This window comes from Danio rerio, chromosome 7, assembly GCF_052040795.2.
Source record: "Danio rerio strain M-AB ecotype USA chromosome 7, GRCz13ab, whole genome shotgun sequence".
Taxonomy (NCBI): domain Eukaryota; kingdom Metazoa; phylum Chordata; class Actinopteri; order Cypriniformes; family Danionidae; genus Danio; species Danio rerio.
This window is the reverse complement of record NC_141027.1, coordinates 77,850,323-77,870,676: the sequence shown is the minus strand read 5'-3', so window position 1 is coordinate 77,870,676 and position 20,354 is coordinate 77,850,323. Positions and strand designations below refer to the sequence as shown.

Genomic DNA, 20,354 nt, shown 5'->3' with positions numbered 1-20,354 from the left:
GTGTAATGTGCATTAAACCAGTCAGAGTCTCGTCTCCCTTTTCGTTTATAAGCCATTTGCTTTAGACTTGCTTTTAGTTGGTCGATTGTGTGGTTTATTCTAGTTGTCTCAAAATAGCAACGTGCCAACAATGCGCTGAAACACAAATGGTACAAATGTTTGATATTTGTATTCAACTTTATTTCCAGACATTTGATCTCGACACAAGTTGTGCATGTGTGGATTTGCTGACAAACTGCATAAAATCATTCTCATAATCCAAATGAACCAAACACAAGCACCTGATCCACACATGTGCAAAGTATGATTCACGTACACAAAACAGAGCAAGTGTATTCCCAAAGACAACTCTGCTTTTACAAAATGCTGCACATTTATTTACATCTGAGTTCAAATGAGACAAGTGTAGTAACATACTACGTATATTTCTCAAATCGGTAGTCAGAAGTGTACACATTAAATAAGAGCGTTGCTGCTTTTCCATGTAAAGTTGTTTTTTTTTTATCCTGAAAAGCTTAAAAACAGAAAAGAAAGACTTAAGAAAAGAAAGTCCCAAAATTCAAATGAACCCAGCATTATAGACTCAAACAAAAAGTCAATTCACACACGCACGTCACCCGATATGCAAATGCAGAACTTCCCTTTGGCACATGTAAATTAAGATGCATTAATGCAAAACATAATATTTGTTTTCACGAACATGTTTATGCACAAACAAACTTTGTGCAAATCTTAAATTCTCAGACTTGGGTTGAAAGCCATTCGTTTGTGAATATAAAAATGCATAAACAACAATAATAGAGTGTGTGGATGACAAAGTGTGCATTCGCTAATAATATTGAGACAATTTTCATCCCATAGTTTTCCACCATGGGGCAGCACGGTGGCACAGTGGTTAGCACAATTGCCTCACAGCAAGAAGGTTGCTGGTTTGAGTTGGGTCAGTTGACATTTCTCCCCATGTTTGCGTGGGTTTTCTTCGGGTGCTCCGGTTTCCCCCACAAGTCCAAAAAACATGCACTACAGGTGAATTGGGTGTGCTAAAAAATGTAGTGTATGGATGTTTCCCAGTAATGGGTTGCAGCTGGAAGGGCATCCGCTGCGTAAAAATCATATGCTGGATAAGTTGGCGATTCATACCGCTGTGATGACCCTAGATTAATAAAATGACTGAGTCAAAAAGAAAATGAATGAGTCGTCCACTGGGAATACACATGAAATTTACATGAGAATGAGGCGTCTGAAGCTTACGGTATGCCTATTTTCATATACTGATTTCTTATGTACTATGCCTTGGTAAACCAAGATTTTCTTTATAGTGCAGCTTTAAGGCCCCCTTGTAGTATAGGGAAAGACAACAGTGACAGTCCCTGCATTGATCCTGTGGGCCAGCCTAATCACCCACCGGTGACCTACTCTGCAGTTCTCCACGCTGGATTTCCAGCGTTCTCCAGCCTCGGACCACCTAGACTGCAGCTCGGTTTTTTCCTTCACTTTCGTCAATTAGTAAAGTTTGTTCCTTGCCGCTATCGCCACTGGCTTGCGTGGTTTGGGACTTGTGGAGCTGCGATCGATGGATTTGCTCTTCAGTGTTTGGGCTTTCAGCAGTGAATATTAAACCACACTGAACTGAACTAAACTGAACTTCAACTCTGAAAACTGGACTACACTTTCATTTTACTAGATGTTAAACTGCTTTGACAATCTACATTCAATCTACATACAATCTACAGCGCTAGAGAAATAAAGATGAATTGAATTGAATAATATTGACCTTATAATAATTTAACTGACGTTATTCTAGATAAATTAAAACAAAAAAAAACTTTCTCCAGATACGAGATATATTATAGGAAATACTGTGAAAAATTCCTTGCTCTTTTAAACATCATTATATATATATATATATATATATATATATATATATATATATATATATATATATATATATATATATATATATATATATATATATATATATGATAAAAAAGCAAATAAGCAAAAAAAAAGGTGGGTTCGTGATTAATTCTATAGTTTATAATTAATTTACATGAAAATTCCATTTATAAATGCTCCTTTGAAACTGAACATTGCATATTTATTTGGTGTTTTTGGAGGTAACATCAATTCTATTGCCTTGTGTAATAGTTAGTGCCTCGTGTAGTGTACAGTATTACCAAATAATTTCCTGCTAGCTCAGGTGATCATGTAGAGTAGAATGACCTGTTCTGCCAGGTAAGCTCAGAACAACAAAGACAAGGGGCTGAAGATCGTGGCTGAAGAAAGTCTACTATAGTACAAGTCGGCTAATAAACTCTTGTAAGTAGCCTATTTATTTATGATGTTATTATTATTAATTATTATTTAAGTTAATATAGAGTGCAGTTTCTTGTTTCTAATACTGTTTGTTTTAAATGTTGCTCTGTTTAACAGATGTGTTTTAATTGCTGAATATTATTTTAATGCAAGGAGAACACAGATTTGATCACTAGACCCTTATGCATCTTTTTTTGTAGGCTAGCTCATGATTCACGATATCAACACTGCAGATAGCCAATCTAGACATGCTCTTAATGTCTAAAGACTGGTATACACTAACCTAAAGCCAAACAATGATCCTCTAAGTTTTTCTAAATGATTTTTCCTCCGACTTTCTTTCATCGTAAAATAAACAGTAATATTCCAACACAAAAGTGCACAATAAACAACTAAAATTATGGTGGAATTGGCCAATTGTAGATCTAATATGCTTCTGGTGAGCAGCTTGGCTAATGTAGAAAATGAACTTATTTGGAAATAGTTTTATAAACTGCATGAACTTAATACACTGTAAATTAAAAAGTATTTAATAAAGCCTATATGTGCATAATAATAATAATAATAATAATAATAATAATAATAATAACTGCCTGATTTTCTCAAATTAATGCATTTTATTAATTTAGAAATGTCTTATTTTGTAGTGGGCATTAGAAGTTGTATTAACAGTAACATATGAAAAGTTTAATACAGCTGAAAAAGTAAACATTATGTTTTTATGTTATGTAACAATATGTAAATTTTCTTTATTTTTTAGCACCACCTCTACAGTGTTAAGCCCAGGTCAGGTTAGACTGGATCACTGAAATTAAAAAAAAATACAAAGAAAAAGCAACTAAAAGAAAAATGTGATAGGCTGCAGATGAAAAGAAATGATGGTGGGAAAAGGAAAAGTTGGTCAAACAGAAATTCATGAAAACAAGTTCATATGTACAGTAAATGTGACTATTACAAACCCATCATCACATATTTTTATGCTCTTGCTGGTTAAACATGTCACAATAAAACTACAACAACATATAGTTACTGTAGCTGGAGATAGAAAAAAATATTGTTTAAATTATATTGTCACAGCCATGCCAGGTTCTCCCCTTCATCAGTCACCTTAGTCATCCCGATCACCGACACCTGCATACTGATTAGTCCCACACCTGCACGTCATCATGACCATTACCCCAGCACCATAAAGCATCACTCCAACCCAGCGCCGGAATGGGACTCTTTTTCAGCCCTGGAGTTTCAAGCCTCAGACAGGCCCACCTCAGTTCACGACTGACTATATTAAAATAAAGTCATTCCAATTCAGTTTTTAAATACACTATCACGTCTTTTTTTTTTTTTGAGAAAACAGCTGCTTTAGAACTTCAAATGTTCAACAACCCTAACAGTATTATATGTCTTAACAATAAAAATGAAAAAAAAAAAAAATTTACTCTGACAAGGATCAAACCCGGGTCAGCAGCATCGTAATCTAACATGCTAACCACTGGACCACAACAGCTGATTATTGAGAGGTGGCTCATCTGAGTCAGCATTAACCTGCAGGCTGGTTATATATAAAAAGAGCAGAGCTGCGGTAAAATAATGAATAAGAAGACTGTGGTCAAGTAAATAAATAAATTAATTTAAAAAGTGTGACTGCTGAGAGCAACAGATTCTGGAGCTAGGGACACCGGCCCTCGTGGCCAAAAAACGGACCGGCCCACCGGGAATTCTCCCAGTCCTCCCGATTAGCCAATCGGGGCCTGCTCCAACCTGCACACAGTGTTTGCGTCCAAAACCGTGAACTTCCATACTATATAGTACGCTAAAATCAATATGCAAGCTGAGTAGTGTGTCCGAATTCATAGAATTTAAAAATCAGTATGCGAGAAGTACCCGGATGACTTACTACTTCCGGCGAGATTCTAAAGTGCGGATTCCATTCACGCTGCGCCATCCCATGATGCCTCGTGAGAGAACTCATGAATGGAAGTGAAGCGGCCCAACTGACGCAGGTAGGTCACGTGACCATGACAAAATGGTGGATGTAATACATTGTAGTAAATAGTACATTCATACTATATAGAACGTACTTTTCTAACGGCCGAGTGGTACATTTAAATTCAAATGCAGTACCTACTAAGTAGTGGGCGATTTCGGACGCAGCCAAAGTCCGCCCTCATTGCGAACAAAGGACTACACTCTCCTTCATGTCAGTGACTATGCTTACGCCCCATTCACATGGGGCTTCAGTGTCAACGCTTGACTGAAGGCGTGTCTGAAGTTGGGGCTGACGTGATAGTCATAGCAGCATCAGCCTATGAAATTGAGTCACCAATACCCCACTGTCTAGCTGGTGTATTTGCATAAAGTGATCTGATTGGCTGACGCTTCCATCGGCGCTTGAAAAGTTGAGCAAGTCCCAACTTCTGCAGCGAACAATCCCTCTAAATCGGCGCCGACGGATCCACAATGCAGTTCAGCAACGGCTGACCACACTCATTCAAAGTGAATGGGAATCGTTGACACATTCACACGGGGTGTTAGTCTATCCTGGTTCCCCATCAGTTTGTCAAAAACAAAAAATAGTTTAGTACTATTTATATTTTTCTGTCATTGATGGTTTGTTGCATTGGCTTTTAATTGTTTTTTTTCACAGATAGTAAAGCCCATTTGAATGGCCATGGAATTCTTGTTCCCAGTACCTAGAAAAACAGACCCTCTAATAAAATGCATCAAAGAGAATAAGCAAGAAAGACTTCGCAAAGTATTAAGAGGCAGAGATATTAATGGACTGTACCCTTCTGAGGAGTGGAATGATGATGTTACACTATTAACTGCGGCAGTTTTTTGGACAAAGGAAGAAATCTGCACTTATCTGCTTGGAGAATCGGCTGATCCTAACAAACAGTCAACAAATGGACACACTCCTCTACATTATGCAGCTTTTACAGCTGGAGTTCCTCTGAGTATTGTAAAAAGATTACTTGCAGCAAAAGCTGATCCCAATGGACACAGATTGCTAATTTTTACTCCACTGCAATGTGCTGTTGATAATGGACGTGAAGACATTGTGAAGGCACTTATAGAAGCTGGAGCATCACCTGAAAGAAACCATGGGAAAAATCCAGATGTTGACAAAAAAGTGGAGAGAATGATTAGTGAAATATCTTCACACAATGAAGAGTTTAAAAAAGTACATCAGTTTTTCTCTACTTTTTGTGATATACTACCGAAAAAGCCGACAGAAGTTCACAGAATCTATAAGGAACATTTTCTTCAAGAGCAACCTTTTATGCATATCAATCTTTTTGAGATGTATTTTGGTCCTTTTGGTCTAGGTGATGAGCAGTATCGTCAGAGCGCCATCAAGTGGTTAAAAGACACAAAGAGTGCAGACAGATACATTGAAGGAGCCATCAAGCGCTTCCCAAAAATCTCTCAGGAATACTGTGTTCATCTACTGACCTGCTTATCTTTTGCTTTGTGTGTCAGTGAAAGTGTGTCTCCTCAGGTTTTCAGTGAACTTGTGCCAATTCTAACGAACAGTCTTCAGCCCTTTGAAAACACTCAAGGAGAATTAATCAATCATCTGGTACTGAAGATACTTAATGTCATGATGCAGAAGACGTCTGAGCAGAGACAAAACCATTCTGTCTATGAGAAGTTAAGCAAAAGTCTGTTGCCTCTCACACATTCAAATTACTCAAGCCTGATTAGATTGATGACCTATGGGCTGTTTGTGTATTTAAATGACTTTGCTCCTGAACTTGTTGCATTGAGTGGATTGTCTCCAGTTCCGGAAACAGTACTCCTCAAAGCAGAGACAGGGATGGACGAAGCCATGAAAAAGAAGCTGCAAAAGTTGGATGAATCACTGAGACATCCAGTAGGTTCAAGCGCAGTGGAGAGTTTATGTGAGGAAACCGCTGCTCTATCAACACGCAGGAAAAAGAGGAGGAGGAAGAAGAAAAAAGTCAATCAAGAGGCGGGATCACAAGAAACTGAGCTTCAAGATAAAGAACAACCATATGCAGTAGAGGCATCCATTGAGGAATCAAACTCAAGTGTTCAGCCATTCATACAGTCAACTGTGATGCCAAGAAAGTGGCATAAAATCAGCCATCGTTGGAGGCCTAAGCTTGAGAAGCTAGCTAACATGGATATAAACAACATACATAGGTTACCAAGTCTTACTCTTGTTCTTGATCCTGAATTTCTGATTGCCAATGGAAGTGATGGGACTCAAGTTTTCCTTGGATTGAGGGATGACGGCACAGAGGTGGCTGTGAAACGAATGGTTAAGTTTAATTACCAAGTTCTTAAAAATGAGGAGGAATTTCTACGACTTCCAGAACTTGAAAGTCAATCCATTGTGCGATATGTGGACTTTGCAGAAGATGATCATTTTGGATACCTTGTTCTTCAGCTTTGTGAGTACACACTGGAGGAGTATATCCAAGATCATTTACCAGAAGACAAGGATGAGAGAACTTTGGTTCTGGAGAAGCTGGTGAAGGAGGTTCTGTGCAGCTTACAGGTTTTACACGACCCACAAACCAAAGTCCTCCATCGAGACATCAAACCCCAGAATGTGCTGATTGGTAGGAATTAAAAAATAAATTAAATGACAAAAAAATATTCCCTTAAAATAATTTAGCTCCTTTCATTTGTTATAGACATACAAGGAAAGGCCAGATTGGCTGATTTTGGAATAAGTCGCCGTTTGAAACAGGGTGAAACCACATTACAAACAAGTATTGCTGGAACTAGATGTTGGAAGGCAAAGGAGTCCATAAATAAGAAGATCAACACCGGGTACAAGAGGAGCTCCGACATTCAGGTGTGTTATTTAAGCCAATTAAATCAAAGTGTATTTAGTTCATTTGCTGTTCATTTGTTTTTTGGTTTTATCCTTTAAAAAGATATTGGTCAACCAATGATTAAACTGTGGTGCCATCAGTTCCTCCTCTTGGTGCCGCCCTAATGCCAAGCCAATAGTTAAGTTAAAAAAATATTTTGCCATATAGTTGAAAATTATATAATATTCACATAGAGTCAAAAAAAAAAATAATAACTTAGGGTGCTAACAGCTGCAGAGGTGCCATTGAACCTCTTCCTGGAAGGACAAGCCCAAAACAACTCCAAACCAACATCCAAAACAGATGCCTGAGTTACCTATTTGCTTCTCTTAATGTGATGGAGCAGTGGCTCTACTCAGTGGCTCATCACCCTATCTCTAAGGGTGCACCCTACCACCCTGCGAAGGAAGCTTATTTCAGCAGCTTGTAATTGAGATCTTCTCCTTTTTCTCATGACCCAAAATTCATAACTATAGGTCAGAGTGGGAATGTAGATTGACTGGTAAATTGAGAGCTTTGCCTTTGGACTCAGCTCCTTCTTTACCACAACAGACAGGCACATTGTCCAATGCATGCTGAAGGTCCAGGTCTTATAGAGCAAACAGTAGAACATCATCTACAAATAGAAGAGAAGAAATACTGTGGTCTGCGAACTACAATCATTCCAACCCAACATGTCTGGGTACTGGGAACAAGAGTGACGTATTGCTGGCACTGCAAGTCAAAGTACTGCTCTGGTCATACAGAGACCAGACAGTCCTTAACAAACACTCCATACTTCCAGAGCCCCCCCCCCCCCCCCATGCGAGACATTCACCAAGTTCACAAAGCACATGTGGACTGGACAGAACCCTCAAGCACCCTAAAGAGGGCAAAAAGCTAGTCAATTGGTCACAACAAAGCTGAAACCCGCATTGCTCCTTCTGAACAAGAGGGTTTCTCCTTTCACCTTTGACCACTGCCCAATCCACATTGCACTGGCCCCTTACACCTCCTACTGCAGGTTAAGGGTCTACAGGAAGATTGTCCCATCTCCCTCCTTTTAGCCCCAACTCCAGTCCTGGCTCCAGTGGGGAGCCCCAGTTGAACTGTGCCAGGCAACGTCACAGTCCTCAATTTAGTTTAACTCATAAAGGTTTTTCGAACCACACTTAGTTTGACCTGTCACCTAGGACAAAATAGCTCCTAGGATTATTCAGATGCTCAAACCATTCTACCACAATAAGGTGGCAGTTCATTGAGAGGTACTTTAATATGTTATAATGAAATAAAGTGACCATTATTTAACAGTTTGTTCTGGAAACCATAATGCTGAAGAGATCCTTGAGAGAAAATGAGTTTAACCCCCTGCTCTATATGAAAATCAAGCAATATAATTTTTTTATCTGGGAAATTAATAAAGTTCTGTTTATTCTGGTTTCAATATAAAAAAAAACTATAACTGAACACAACACAGACAAACCCATTAGTGGTAACATTTCCACCTATTTGAAGGTTGCTGGGATGTTAGTGTACTACATTCTTTCTGGAGGACACCATCCATTTGGTGAAGATGTGGACTGTGAAGGCAATATTTTACGAGGAAGATACTCACTGGAACATCTGGATGATGATTTGGCGAAGGATCTTGTTGAGTGGATGATCGATGGAAATCCTAACAAGAGGCCAACTGTGGAGCAGAGCCTTGCACACCCCTTCTTCTGGACTGATGAAAGGTAGAATACGATCTTGATAACATCTGACAGGTGAAATACAATATTAGACTTGAATTAATATGCCCAGACTATCCATGAGATATTAATCTTAATGTTCCTTTTAAACAAAAACAATGTCTGCTTACAGCAGGGCTGTCCAAAGTCGGTCCTGGAGGGCCGGTGTCCTACTGACTTTAGCTCCAATTTACTTCAACACACCTAAACTCTCCAGGACACGGGCCCTCCAGCACCGAGTGTGGACACCCCTGGCTTACAGTAATTTTTTCATTGTAATGTGGATGGTGTCACAAAGGCACATTAGCAACACTATAGGGATGATATAGTGGTCAGGATGGAGCTCTAGATGATGTAGCTGATGTATGTTTCTGAAATACTTTCAGGAAAGTGCGGTATCTGAAAATACTGGGGAGTGAAAACGAGGCTGAAAAAAATCGTAAGGCAAACAAGGAGCTCATTGATGCCATATCAAAATGCACAGAAGGAAAAAGCTTTGCTGAATGGAAGTCTAAAGTAAGTGTGTACTCTTTATCATTTATGATTACACATATAAAGTAATTTGTCAAGAGAGGTCTGTATGCAGACCTGGTGCAGTGCAATCTGAGCTGCATCCATTGCTTTTTAATGTGCTTACCTAACCCCACCCGTAACCCTACCCGTCACAGTGACGTCACTAGCTCCATTGAGTGCATTGTGTCTGAGATTGCATCGCTGAGTGATGCAATCTCAGCTTGCATCATAAAGGCTGCATCCATATACTATTGAATTAGTCCTGCAGTTATTTCTGTTTTCATCAGACAAGTAGGAGCAACCTAAAACAAAAGTTAAATCAATTGCTTTAGAAACCTGCTATTATTATCCAGATTAAGGCATATAATTGACCTTGCTCTATTATTTTTTCAGTTCCCATCTGAACTTGTCCAGGAACTAGAAAAAAAGAGGGGAGCCTATCCTGAGAATATGCTGGGCCTGCTGCGTTTCATACGCAACTTATATGGGCATCAGTAAGTTAAAGGAAAAGATTACAATAGACTGCTGGCTAATGGCAAACTGTGTTCACAATGCAAAGTAGAACATATGTAAAGAAATAATCGTTTAATTGCCATCAACAGTCAAAGAAAGTTATTTCTTTAATGCTATTGCACAATAATCATGTTGTTCTTGTGTCACTATCTTTACAGTAAAGCAGATGCAGCTAAAAACAGTCCGCTGGTTTTATTTCCTGATCTTTTTGTGAGTGTGTACAAGTTGGCCAAAGAGAGAGGCTGGAACTCCAGAGAAAGTGTCTCTATGGACATCAGTTAAACATCATGAATATATTTGTGCTATAAAATTGAATTATTTTGAATTGCAGAGAGCTTTTCTACTATTTTTTAAACGTTTCATTGAATTTTTGGCTTGGAAAACCATGTTTATTCAAACATTTTAATGTCATGTTGGTTTCTAAGCATGCTGTATTGCATATCTGTGTTGTATAGTTTAAAGTCAGCATGAAATCAAATTTCTCAATGCTATAATTTTAGTAATGCATATTGTTGTTATTCTTATGGTGAACGGTTAATCAGTGCGATTTGAAAAACAGTTTGATTTTGGTAATCTTTAATCAAAACTTGACAATTTGCCTGTGTTTTGGAACAGAAATCTTTCTCTGATGATGTCAGTTTGATGGATTGGGTGAAATATGCTTAACCACGCCCCTCCAACAGCTGGTATACTGTAAGTGAAAGATGAGAGGAGGAGTGCAAATATTAAACCTCACCCCCTTTGGGACTTATGGGACTGCCCCTATGCAGACTTTAAAACTTAAAGTCTGCAAATTTAATTAACAATATTATCCTGACTGATTATTATTGCACTCAGTGTTCTTGAGGGTGTTTATTTCTATGCAGTTGTCCTTAACCAAGTTTTTCATCCTTCCATCATGTTTGTTATAATTTGATGGTGTCATTCAGTTTGCATGGTCACTAAAAGCAAATGCTGTGCAAATGTCCTTTCTGTACGTCAATTCTGACCCTTACTGTTTATTTGAACTGTGTAAATAAACACGTTACAATATTTTACAACTTGCACTGTTTGGTGGTGAATTTTTTTTGGCAATTGAATTTAGTCTGTGAAAACAGACATAATTATGCGTTCTGTGTTTTAAATGTTTACAAACTGTAAAACTTCTTTGACCATTACATAATAAAAAGATTAAGAACTTTACTGGGGAAATAAGCAAAAGCAGGTTATGATCATTCTGATTTAAAACAATGAACAAAGCAACGCCATTACGTTCCGTGTTCGCCATCTAGTGGTTGAATGTGAACAATGCCTCTATAAATAATAATAATAAAAATATTAAACCTTTTAATTGCACATTGATTGATAAATTATTGTAAAAAAAATCCTCATTCACTCATGCAGGCCCGCACTAATATTAATAATATGATCATTATACTGATTCACTGCTGCACAAACCCGGATCTGGTGCACCAGCTGACCCAGAGTAAACACCGACTCGGAGGAAGCGTGAAGTTACAGCCGCTCCGCGAGCCTCGTGGAAATACAGCATTATATATAATAATATCTGCCAAACTGCAAAATCATTGACAAACGCTGGCAGAAATGAACTCGTCTAAAAGAAGTGAAAGTGACTGGCAAGGTTTAGTTAGTGAGGTGAGTGTTGCCTTACTTAAAAACCATGATGATGGTTATGATGATTATGGCTGTTCCCATATGGCACTGCATCACTGCCAGAACACCTGAACAATACACAACATAATGTTAAATAGTTTTTGTTACAAGTTTTAGGCAGTTTGTTTCAGTGTTTTGTAATGAACATGGTCATAATTTAGATTGAAGTTGGTATTATATTCCGATTCGCACATTCATTCAGTGACAATACGCTCCCTACATTGTTTACTATGGTACTTTGAATATTCGGTGTAAAATGCCATGTAAATATGACGTAAAATCTACATTAGCACTATTTATTTGACACTGAACAATGTTGTATTTTGATAGTCATTTGCTAGAATTTGCTAATAATATTTTTGTGAAGTTATATTATTAAAGAATGTCCTTATATGTGTGAATATAAAACCAACTTCACCTCAATATTTAGATTGAGGTAAAATTGGCTTTATATCAGCACATTTCTTTAGTGACTACTTGTAACATGCTCCCTATGTTGTTTACTATGGTACTTTAAATATTCGTTCTGAAATCACATGTTAGGATGACTTGAAAACATCATTGGCACTATTAATTTCACTGTGAACAGTGTTGTATTTCCATATCATTTGCTGCTAATATGATTTCACTATTTAGCAAATTGGCAAATAATATTTTGATTAAATTATATTATTAAGGAGAAAGTCTGAATGTGAATATTTAGACTGAGATTAAGTTGGTTTTATATTCGCACATTCCTTCACAGACTACTTGTGACACGCTCCTATATTGTTTACTATGGTACTACTTTGAATATTCGGTCTGAAATCACATGCAAGAATGACTTGACATACTTGCAAATATCATTAGTGCTACTTACTTGACTGTGAACAATGGTATATTTCGATTCTCGATAGTAATTTACTATTAAATGAATGTATTGTGTATTTGTTAATTGGTTTGTATGACTATAGTTGTCGTATCACCATAGCATATACCAGGGGTTCTCAAAGTGGGGGTCGGGACCCCTCGAGGGGTCGCGGGACAATGAAGGGGGGTCGCCTGGTTATTTAAAAAAAATCTATTTATTATTATTAAATCATATAAGAATGACCATATTTTATCCATAACCTACAGAAGAGAAAAAATATAGTCGTTTATAATTACTATATAGTTACTATAGTAGCTTATAGTTAATAGTTCTATTGGATTGCGACCCCAGTAGTAATTACATTATATTAAAGACACAGCAATAGCGTCAGATGCAGCAGATTGATTTTATAACACCAGGTTAAAGTTTCTGGCCCATTTACCACACTGACATTAAACGAAGAATATCCCTGGGTGTATTGGTGTGTGTGTGACATTGCATGCAAGGTTTCTGTATTCATAGCCAGGATATTGGGGGTCGCGAGTCACTGGCATCGTCATATTGGGGGTCGCAGGCTGAAAAGTTTGGGAACCCCTGGCATCTACAGTCTATATTTGTTGTTTTAAAGACAATGTTGTATTATTTTTGATGTAATGTATTCTATATTTTGATGCTTTAAAGCAGGGGTGTCCAAACTCAGTCCTGGAGGGCCGGTGTCCTGCAGATTTTAGCTTCAACTTGCCTCAACACACCTGCAAGGATGTTTCCAGAAAGCCTAGTGAGAGCTTGATTAGCTAGCCTATGTGTATCTGATGGGGTTGGAACTAAACTTTGCAGGACCCCGGCCCTCTAGAACCGAGTTTGCCTGCCTTAAAGAGATAGTTCTCACAAAAATTCAATTTGAATCACCGTTTACTCGCACTCAATAACTTAGATATTATAATCTTTGTTTCTGCAGTTCTTGATATGCAAGCGTAAGCTGGAGAGCAAGAAAGATGCTCTTCTCATTCTGTCCAAAGAGCTGGACACCTGTCAGCAGGAGAGAGACCAATACAAGCTGATGGCCAACCAGCTTCGGGAGACACACCAGAGCTTGAAGAAGAAATACAGAGAGCTAATTGTGCGCATCTAAAGGCGTACTATACATTAGGGCTGCAAAATATATAGTTTCAGTAATGTGTGGATCTGCAATAATCACATCGTAGGATCAGAAATGTCAAGTTGCACATGCAATGTCAAGTATTTAATAGCTTTGTAGTTCATTTTAACTATTGTGTTTCAGGACGGTGAATCTTCACTTCCCCCAGAAAAACGCAATCAGGTCAGTTGATTTATATTAGGATAGCGCAATATATTGAAATACTACAAATGTTCATATCACAACATGCCGGTAGCCAGGTCTCTGCACCTCTCACATGGTCGCTTACTGAAGTTAAGCAGGGCTGTGCCCGGTCAGCACCTGGATGGGAGACCACATGGGAAAGCTAGTTTGCTGCCAGAAGTGGTGTCAGTGAGGCTAGCAGGGGGCGCCCAACCTGCAGTCTGTGGCTATGTTCACACTGCAAGGCTCAAATCTGATTTTTTCTCAGATCTGATTTTTTTGCATGGCTGTTCACACTGCTCTTATAAATGTGGCCTATATCAGATTTACAGTGTGAACAGATCACGGTCCTAAACTGACCCGCATGTGCAAAAGTGCATTACGGAGAGCACAAAATGTCTAATTATGCACACGTGTGTTCTGCATGAGTGAGCACCTTGTCAGATCATGCTTATATGATTATTACCCTTTTCACAGACAATCGTGGTGTAATTCATGAAGTGTAAATGATTGTTCTGCTACAACTACTGTGTATTTCGGCATGAACAGTGCCTCTCTAAATAATAATAATAAAAATATTAAACCTTTTTATTGCACATTGATTTATAAATTATTGTAAAAAAATCCTCAGTCCAATATTAATTAATATTATAATAACTAATATTAATAATATTATATATAATAACTAATATTAATAATATGATCATTATGCTGATTCACTGCTGCACAAACCCGGATCTGGTGCACCAGCTGACCCAGAGTAAACACCGACTCGGAGGAAGCGTGAAGTTACTGCTGCTCCGCGAGCCTCGTGGAAATACAGCATTATATATAATAATATCTGCCAAACTGCAAACATCATTGACAAACGCTGACAGATATGAACTCGTCTAAAAGAAGTGAAAGTGACTGATCTGATTTTTTTGCATGGCTGTTTCCACTGCTCTTATAAATGTGGCCTATATCAGATTTACAGTGTGAACAGATCATAGTCCTAAACAGACCCGCATGTGCAAAAGTGCGTTACAGAGAGCACAAAATTATTCGCACACGTTTGTGCTGAATGAGTAAGCACGTTGTCAGATCATGCTTATATGAATATTACCCTTTTTACAGACAATTGTGGTATAATTCATGAAGTGTAAATGATTGTTCTGCTACAACTGTGTATTTAGGCATTTGAGACCTTAAATGAGTCTCCTGTGATATAAAAATATTGATCATTTGTGATTTATGACAATCGATGTGCGTGACGCTCTGATCACCGGTGTAGTGAACTCATCAAGGGTTAATGAGCAGCCGCAGACTGAGCTGTGAAGGCGGAGTTGGTTTATCTCCGTTTGCGGAGTTATTTAATTTTACTTCGTTATAAACAGCAGACACGTGCCGAAGGGCGGTTTGGGTGCTCGAGCACCTGCCCTTTTTTTCCTCTCTGAGAAAAAGTTCTTCCTCCTTTGCACCCGAATCCCCTATCCACAACACCCACGACACTTTTCGACTTCGCAATCAACCCGTGCCTCAATCGTTAACCAGATTAGTTAACAAGCGGCAGTTTTGCCTTTAAAATCTTTTTCAACATGAACAACCAACTTTCTGTGGTGCAGTAATCGCCCTGTGTGCTGTTCTACTGTGCTGCTGAGGGGTAGATGATGTCTGCAGCACAGAATGATGACGCGTGTCGCTCAAAGATAATGTAAAAGTCACATGAAATCCGACGTAACGGTTCACACTGCGGTCGCATTGCAAAACATCAGATCTGTGTCTGATTTAAGACCACATATGAAAGTGGCACAGATCTGACCTGAAAAGATCAGATTCCATGCGGTTTGGGCTGTTCACCTGAGTCACATGAGGGGGAAAAAAATCAGATTCATGCCACATTTGCCTGCAATGTGAACGTAGCCTATGTGTGTCCTAATGCCCTAGTATAGTGACTGGACTGTTAACAATCCCAGTATCTCCTTTAAAAAAGAGAAGTAGTTTAACCCTGGCCAAATTTCCCCACTGGCCCCATCATGGCCAACCTACAGCCTGATTTATACTTCTGCGTCAGGTGACCGGCTTAACCCACGGCGCATGCACGCGCTTGGCTGTGCATTTATACTTCTGCGCGCTGTCTCTGTCGGTCTGCAATAACACTTCCGAAACGCTAGTTGGCAGTGAGGTGTAAATGTTCCTCTGTGTCGAGTTTCTTTGCTGCTTTTTTGCTTTTCCTGAACACTTCCAGGATGTACAAGTGGCTCAAACTCGCTCATTTTTAGGAAGGAACCAGCGGACGTGCAACAACTTTAACTATGAGGTAAACACAAAACAAAACTTTCCATCCGGAGCTCCTTCACGGGACTCCACTTTTGTAAACAATCGCTCCATCAGGCTCGCACCATTCACGCAGCTCTCGGTCCCGCCCAGACTCGACAGCGCTACCAAGCCGACCAATCACAGAGCTTACGCTACGCGTCGTTGCGACGTGTAGTTACATTTTTTGAGAGGTGCACGTCAGTGACGGCGACGGCCACGGCGAAGGGCTATGCGTTAGCGCCGTAGCATACGCCGGCGTTTGACGCAGAAGTATTAATCAGCCTTAACCCTCCCCATATCATAATTGGCTTCATCACTCTGTCTCCTCTCCACCAATCAGCTAGTGTGTGGTGTCCGGCCTGGCTGCCAGGTATACTTTTGTCTTCCGGAGAAAGTCATATTTGTTTTATTTAGTCTAGAATTAAAGCAGTCTTTAAGTTTTCTGCTTTTTCTTTCTCTCAGGTGAATTTGGCTCAGTTGCTGATGGATTCGAGGGAGAGAAATAAACAGCTTGCTGAAGAGGTAAAGGAAGTGACGCAGAGACTCAGCGAGACTCAGGGAGACAATAAGGTAACATCTGTGGTACTGATATCCCATAACAGCATGTGCAGACGTTTTTTATACATTCAGTTGCATACAAATTCTTAAGAGCTAAAACAGAAATAAAAGACTATAAACTAAGATTAGAAAGACTTTTAAGAAAGTTCCAGAAAGTGGAATCATTCCCTTATTTCATGTTCTCTTCGTAGCTGTTAAGGATGACTATCACAAAACAGAGGCTTGGAGATGATGAAGTCGGCATCAGACATTTTCCAGCCCATGAGCGCGAGGATCTGGTCCGGCAGCTGGAGAAAGCGGCTTTACATGTGCGACTTTAGGTTTCATCACAATTGAATACTCTTTATTGCACTTATCTGTGTTTAACAGCAGATGGCGCTCTAGGCTAGTGTTTAACAGCAGATGGCGCTCTAGGCTAGTGTTTAACAGCAGATGGCGCTCTAGGCTAGTGTTTAACAGCAGATGGCGCTCTAGGCTAGTGTTTAACAGCAGATGGCGCTCTAGGCTAGTGTTTAACTGTAGATGGCGCTCTAGGCTAGTGTTTAACTGTAGATGGCGCTCTAGGCTAGTGTTTAACAGCAGATGGCGCTCTAGACTAGCTTGTAAAGCAAATGGCGCTCTAAACTAGTGTTAACAGCAGATGGCGCTCTAGGCTAGTGTTAAACAGCAGACGGCGCTCTAGGCTAGTGTTTAACAGCAGACGGGGCTCTAGGCTAGTGTTTAACAGCAAGCGGCACTCTAGACTAGCTTGTAAAGCAGATGGAGATCTAGGCTAGTGTTTAACAGCAGACGGGGCTCTAGGCTAGTGTTTAACAGCAAGCGGCACTCTAGACTAGCTTGTAAAGCAGATGGAGCTCTAGGCTAGTGTTTAACAGCAGACGGTGCTCTAGGCTAGTGTTTAACAGCAGAGGACGCTCTAGGCTAGTGTTTAACAGCAGACAGCGTTCTAGGCTAGTGTTTAACAGTAGATGGCGCTCTAGGCTAGTGTTTTAACAGCAGATGGTGCTCTAGGCTAGTGTTTAACAGCAGACGGCACTCTAGACTAGCTCGTAAAGCAGATGGAGCTCTAGGCTAGTGTTTAACAGCAGACGGTGCTCTAGACTGGTTTTTACAGCAGATGGCCCTCTAGTGTTTAGCAGCAGACGGCGCTCTAGGCTAGTGTTTAACAGCAGACGTTGCTCTAGGCCATATTCTAAAAGGTAGAACAGATCGTATAGACTTAGCTACTAAATCTAAAAAGATAGAAATTGGCGTGAGATTGTGTTGCAATATTCACTGGTATTTGCTTTCAGAGAGAAGAGCTTGAGCACACTCTGAAGACGCTGAGTGATGAGCTGCAGGATGTGAAGGCAGAAAGGACTGTTTTTAAGGAGAAATCTGAACGCCTCAACCTAGAGCTGAACCACATTCTGGGTGGACAGGAGAAGCGCATCATCGATGTGGATGCTCTCTGCATGGAAAACAAGTCAGTGTTGATTTTCAGATTTACATCACTGAATGCTCTACACTGCAGTAGTTACAGTTATTCAAAATGCCTGTTCACGTAGGTTATAGCAGTGGTCCTCAACCACCGGGCTACGGTCTGTGTATCTATTGGCCGCACAACAAACCATTAATAATTTCCGTTTTATTTATTTTCTAAATCTGAACGAGCTTTTATTTTGAAAAGTATTTTATTTTGAAAAGTGAACATATTATCTCGGTTACATCTCGCTTGCTTGAGCTTCCAAATTTAACAAAATGAGTGAGAAACAGACGTCTTTGGAAAGTTTCTGGGAAAAGGCCCAGTGAAGAACCCATGAACTGCCAAAAAATGCATTCGCAACCCATTTGTCAACAAATCAGGTGAATGCAAGAAGATCAACTGCTGGAGATCGCGACCTCTTGCAATCGCGATGAATTCTTTATAGTCTGGTATTAGTCTTGGTCTTTCTCTTCATGGTCTGGTCTTAGTGTTCATCTTGGTCTTTGTCATCATCGTAGTCTACTTGGTGTTGGTCATTTGGTCTTAGTTTTCATCTTGGTCTTTGTCCTTGTAGGCTTCTTCATAGTCTCCTTGGTTTTGGTCTTTCTCTTCGTCATCTGGTCTTAGTCCGTCATCTGGTCTTAGTCTTCATCTCCAGTCTTCATTTTCATCTTTTTGGTCTTTCTCTTCGTTGTCTGGTCTTAGTCTCCATCTTCATTTTCATGGTTTGTCTCTTCATCTCTATCTTCGTCTTCATCTTCTGGGTCTTAGTCTCGATCTCCATCTTTTTGGTCTTTCTCTTCGTTGTCTGGTCTTAATGTCCATTTCCATCTTCTTGGTCTTTCTTCTACGTTGTCTGGTCCTAGTTTTCATGTTCTTCGTTTGCATCTTCTTGGTCTTTCTCTTCGTCGTCTGGTCTTATTCTCCCTCTTCTTGCTCTTTCTTGACTGGTCTTAGTCTCCATCTCCTTGGTCTTTCTCTACGTTGGCTGGTCTTAGTCTTCACCTTCTTGGTCTTTGTCTCCATGTCCAATGTCTTTCTCAGTCTCTATCTTCATTTTCTTGGTCTGTCTCTTCTTTGTCTGGTCTTAGTCTTCATCTTCTTGGTCTTTCTCTACGTTGCCTGGTCTTTGTGTCCATGTCCATTGTCTTGCTCTTCGTTGTCTGGTTCTAGTGTCCATTTCCTTGTGTGTGTGTGTATATATCATGTAAAACCTGAATTTAATATTTTTGCCCTGCAGGTACTTGCATGAGCGATTAAAACAAGTTCAGGAGGAGGTCAGCCTGTTAAAGAGTAACATACAGAAATATAAGGTAAGACTGAGAGGTCAGCTTTATTTGTATTGTACGTTTGACATCATTTTGATTACACAGTTTTAATATTGTATTACACGGTTATCTGGAATACTTGATCCTGATTGGTCAGTTGCAACATTTTAAGGTATGTTATTCTGAGATAACATCCGCTAAATAACACAGGCTCACCTGGGAAATTTAAATCACCTTGATCATCAGCGAATACATTCAATTCCATATGCTTACAAACACATTTATATGTATGTGCTTGTCTGTCACGTCATGGTTTCTAAATGTTTTTGACTCTTTGGTGCCATCTTGTGGCTGAATAATGCGCAGGTTAGTGTATACTCCATCAGCTGTTTTAGTTTCTGTCAGCTTTACATTTAATTAAAAATGTAATAAACTTGTGTGGCTCAGAATAATGCTTTAAGTCTAATTTCATTGTTTTGTGCAAGTAGTCATGCAATAAGCAGGATAAAATGCATCGAGCACTGTTGGCGCAATAGCCTAGTGGTTAGCGCGTCGACATATGGTGCAGTAGCACGTCAGAGCGAACCGTGTTCAAATCCCTGTTCGAGCACATTTTCCTACCCTTCCCCCCCTCTCTCTCTCTCCAACTTCGCTTCCTGTCTAAATACTGTCTTATCTAATAAAGGCAAAAAGGCTAAAAATAAATCTTAAAAAAAAAATCTTCTGTTTTTCCAGAATAAACCCTTAATTTTATACAACTGTGCTTCGCTCCGCATTGGGCTACCAATAAGCCGGATTGCCTAATCGTGAGGACTGAAAGAATTCCCGGTGGGCCGGTCCATTTTTTGGTTGCGAGGTTTTGGTGTCCCTAGCTGCTTGCACTCTCAGCAGTCACACTTTTTTTTACATTTTTTTATTTATTTGACCAAAGCCTCATTATTTTCATTATTTTGCTGCAGCTACACTCTTTTTATTTATTTTCTCGCAGCCCCATGAGCAGAATGCAGCCTGCAGGTTAATGATGACGTAACTATCATTTGACC

At 39.5% G+C, this 20,354-nt stretch overlaps 2 protein-coding genes across 5 annotated transcripts in view; both read left to right on the top strand.

Annotated features, from left to right (window-relative positions):
* The first annotated feature begins 2,178 nt into the window (after positions 1 to 2,178).
* On the top strand, positions 2,179 to 10,944 carry LOC100334396 (uncharacterized). 2 transcript variants are annotated; one of them, XM_087262402.1, is made up of 7 exons: positions 2,179 to 2,319; positions 4,961 to 6,905; positions 6,981 to 7,144; positions 8,658 to 8,878; positions 9,259 to 9,388; positions 9,779 to 9,879; positions 10,057 to 10,944. In XM_087262402.1, exons 2-7 carry the CDS (start codon positions 4,979 to 4,981, stop codon positions 10,178 to 10,180), a joined length of 2,667 nt encoding a protein of 888 aa, XP_087118528.1. In that variant the 5' UTR covers positions 2,179 to 2,319; positions 4,961 to 4,978; the 3' UTR covers positions 10,181 to 10,944. The 2 variants fall into 2 exon arrangements, with proteins under 2 accessions (XP_087118528.1, XP_087118529.1); XM_087262403.1 differs by lacking the exon at positions 2,179 to 2,319 and having other exon boundaries at positions 6,126 to 6,905.
* A 416-nt stretch (positions 10,945 to 11,360) lies between these two features.
* ccdc149a (coiled-coil domain containing 149a) overlaps positions 11,361 to 20,354 on the top strand; it is a 107,150-nt gene continuing 98,156 nt past the window's right edge. For 2 of the 3 annotated variants that reach the window (NM_001006020.2, NM_001430977.1), the window contains exons 1-7: positions 11,370 to 11,533; positions 13,360 to 13,521; positions 13,684 to 13,722; positions 16,483 to 16,590; positions 16,770 to 16,886; positions 17,871 to 18,043; positions 19,284 to 19,356. In NM_001006020.2, coding sequence (NP_001006020.2) covers positions 11,483 to 11,533; positions 13,360 to 13,521; positions 13,684 to 13,722; positions 16,483 to 16,590; positions 16,770 to 16,886; positions 17,871 to 18,043; positions 19,284 to 19,356 — 723 coding nt within the window. In that variant the 5' untranslated portion in view covers positions 11,370 to 11,482. Of the gene's footprint in view, positions 11,534 to 13,359; positions 13,522 to 13,683; positions 13,723 to 16,482; positions 16,591 to 16,769; positions 16,887 to 17,870; positions 18,044 to 19,283; positions 19,357 to 20,354 lie in introns of all 3 variants that reach the window. The other variant, XR_015944682.1, reaches the window with a different exon arrangement.

Bases quoted from the DNA above. Each gene is read 5' to 3' on its own strand.
- LOC100334396 (XM_087262402.1), top strand. From the start codon at position 4,979: ATGGCCATGGAATTCTTGTTCCCAGTACCTAGAAAAACAGACCCTCTA. The intron at 7,145-8,657 runs GTGTGTTATTTA...ACCTATTTGAAG, and splicing joins AGAGGAGCTCCGACATTCAG to GTTGCTGGGATGTTAGTGTA. The intron at 8,879-9,258 runs GTAGAATACGAT...AAATACTTTCAG, and splicing joins TTCTTCTGGACTGATGAAAG to GAAAGTGCGGTATCTGAAAA.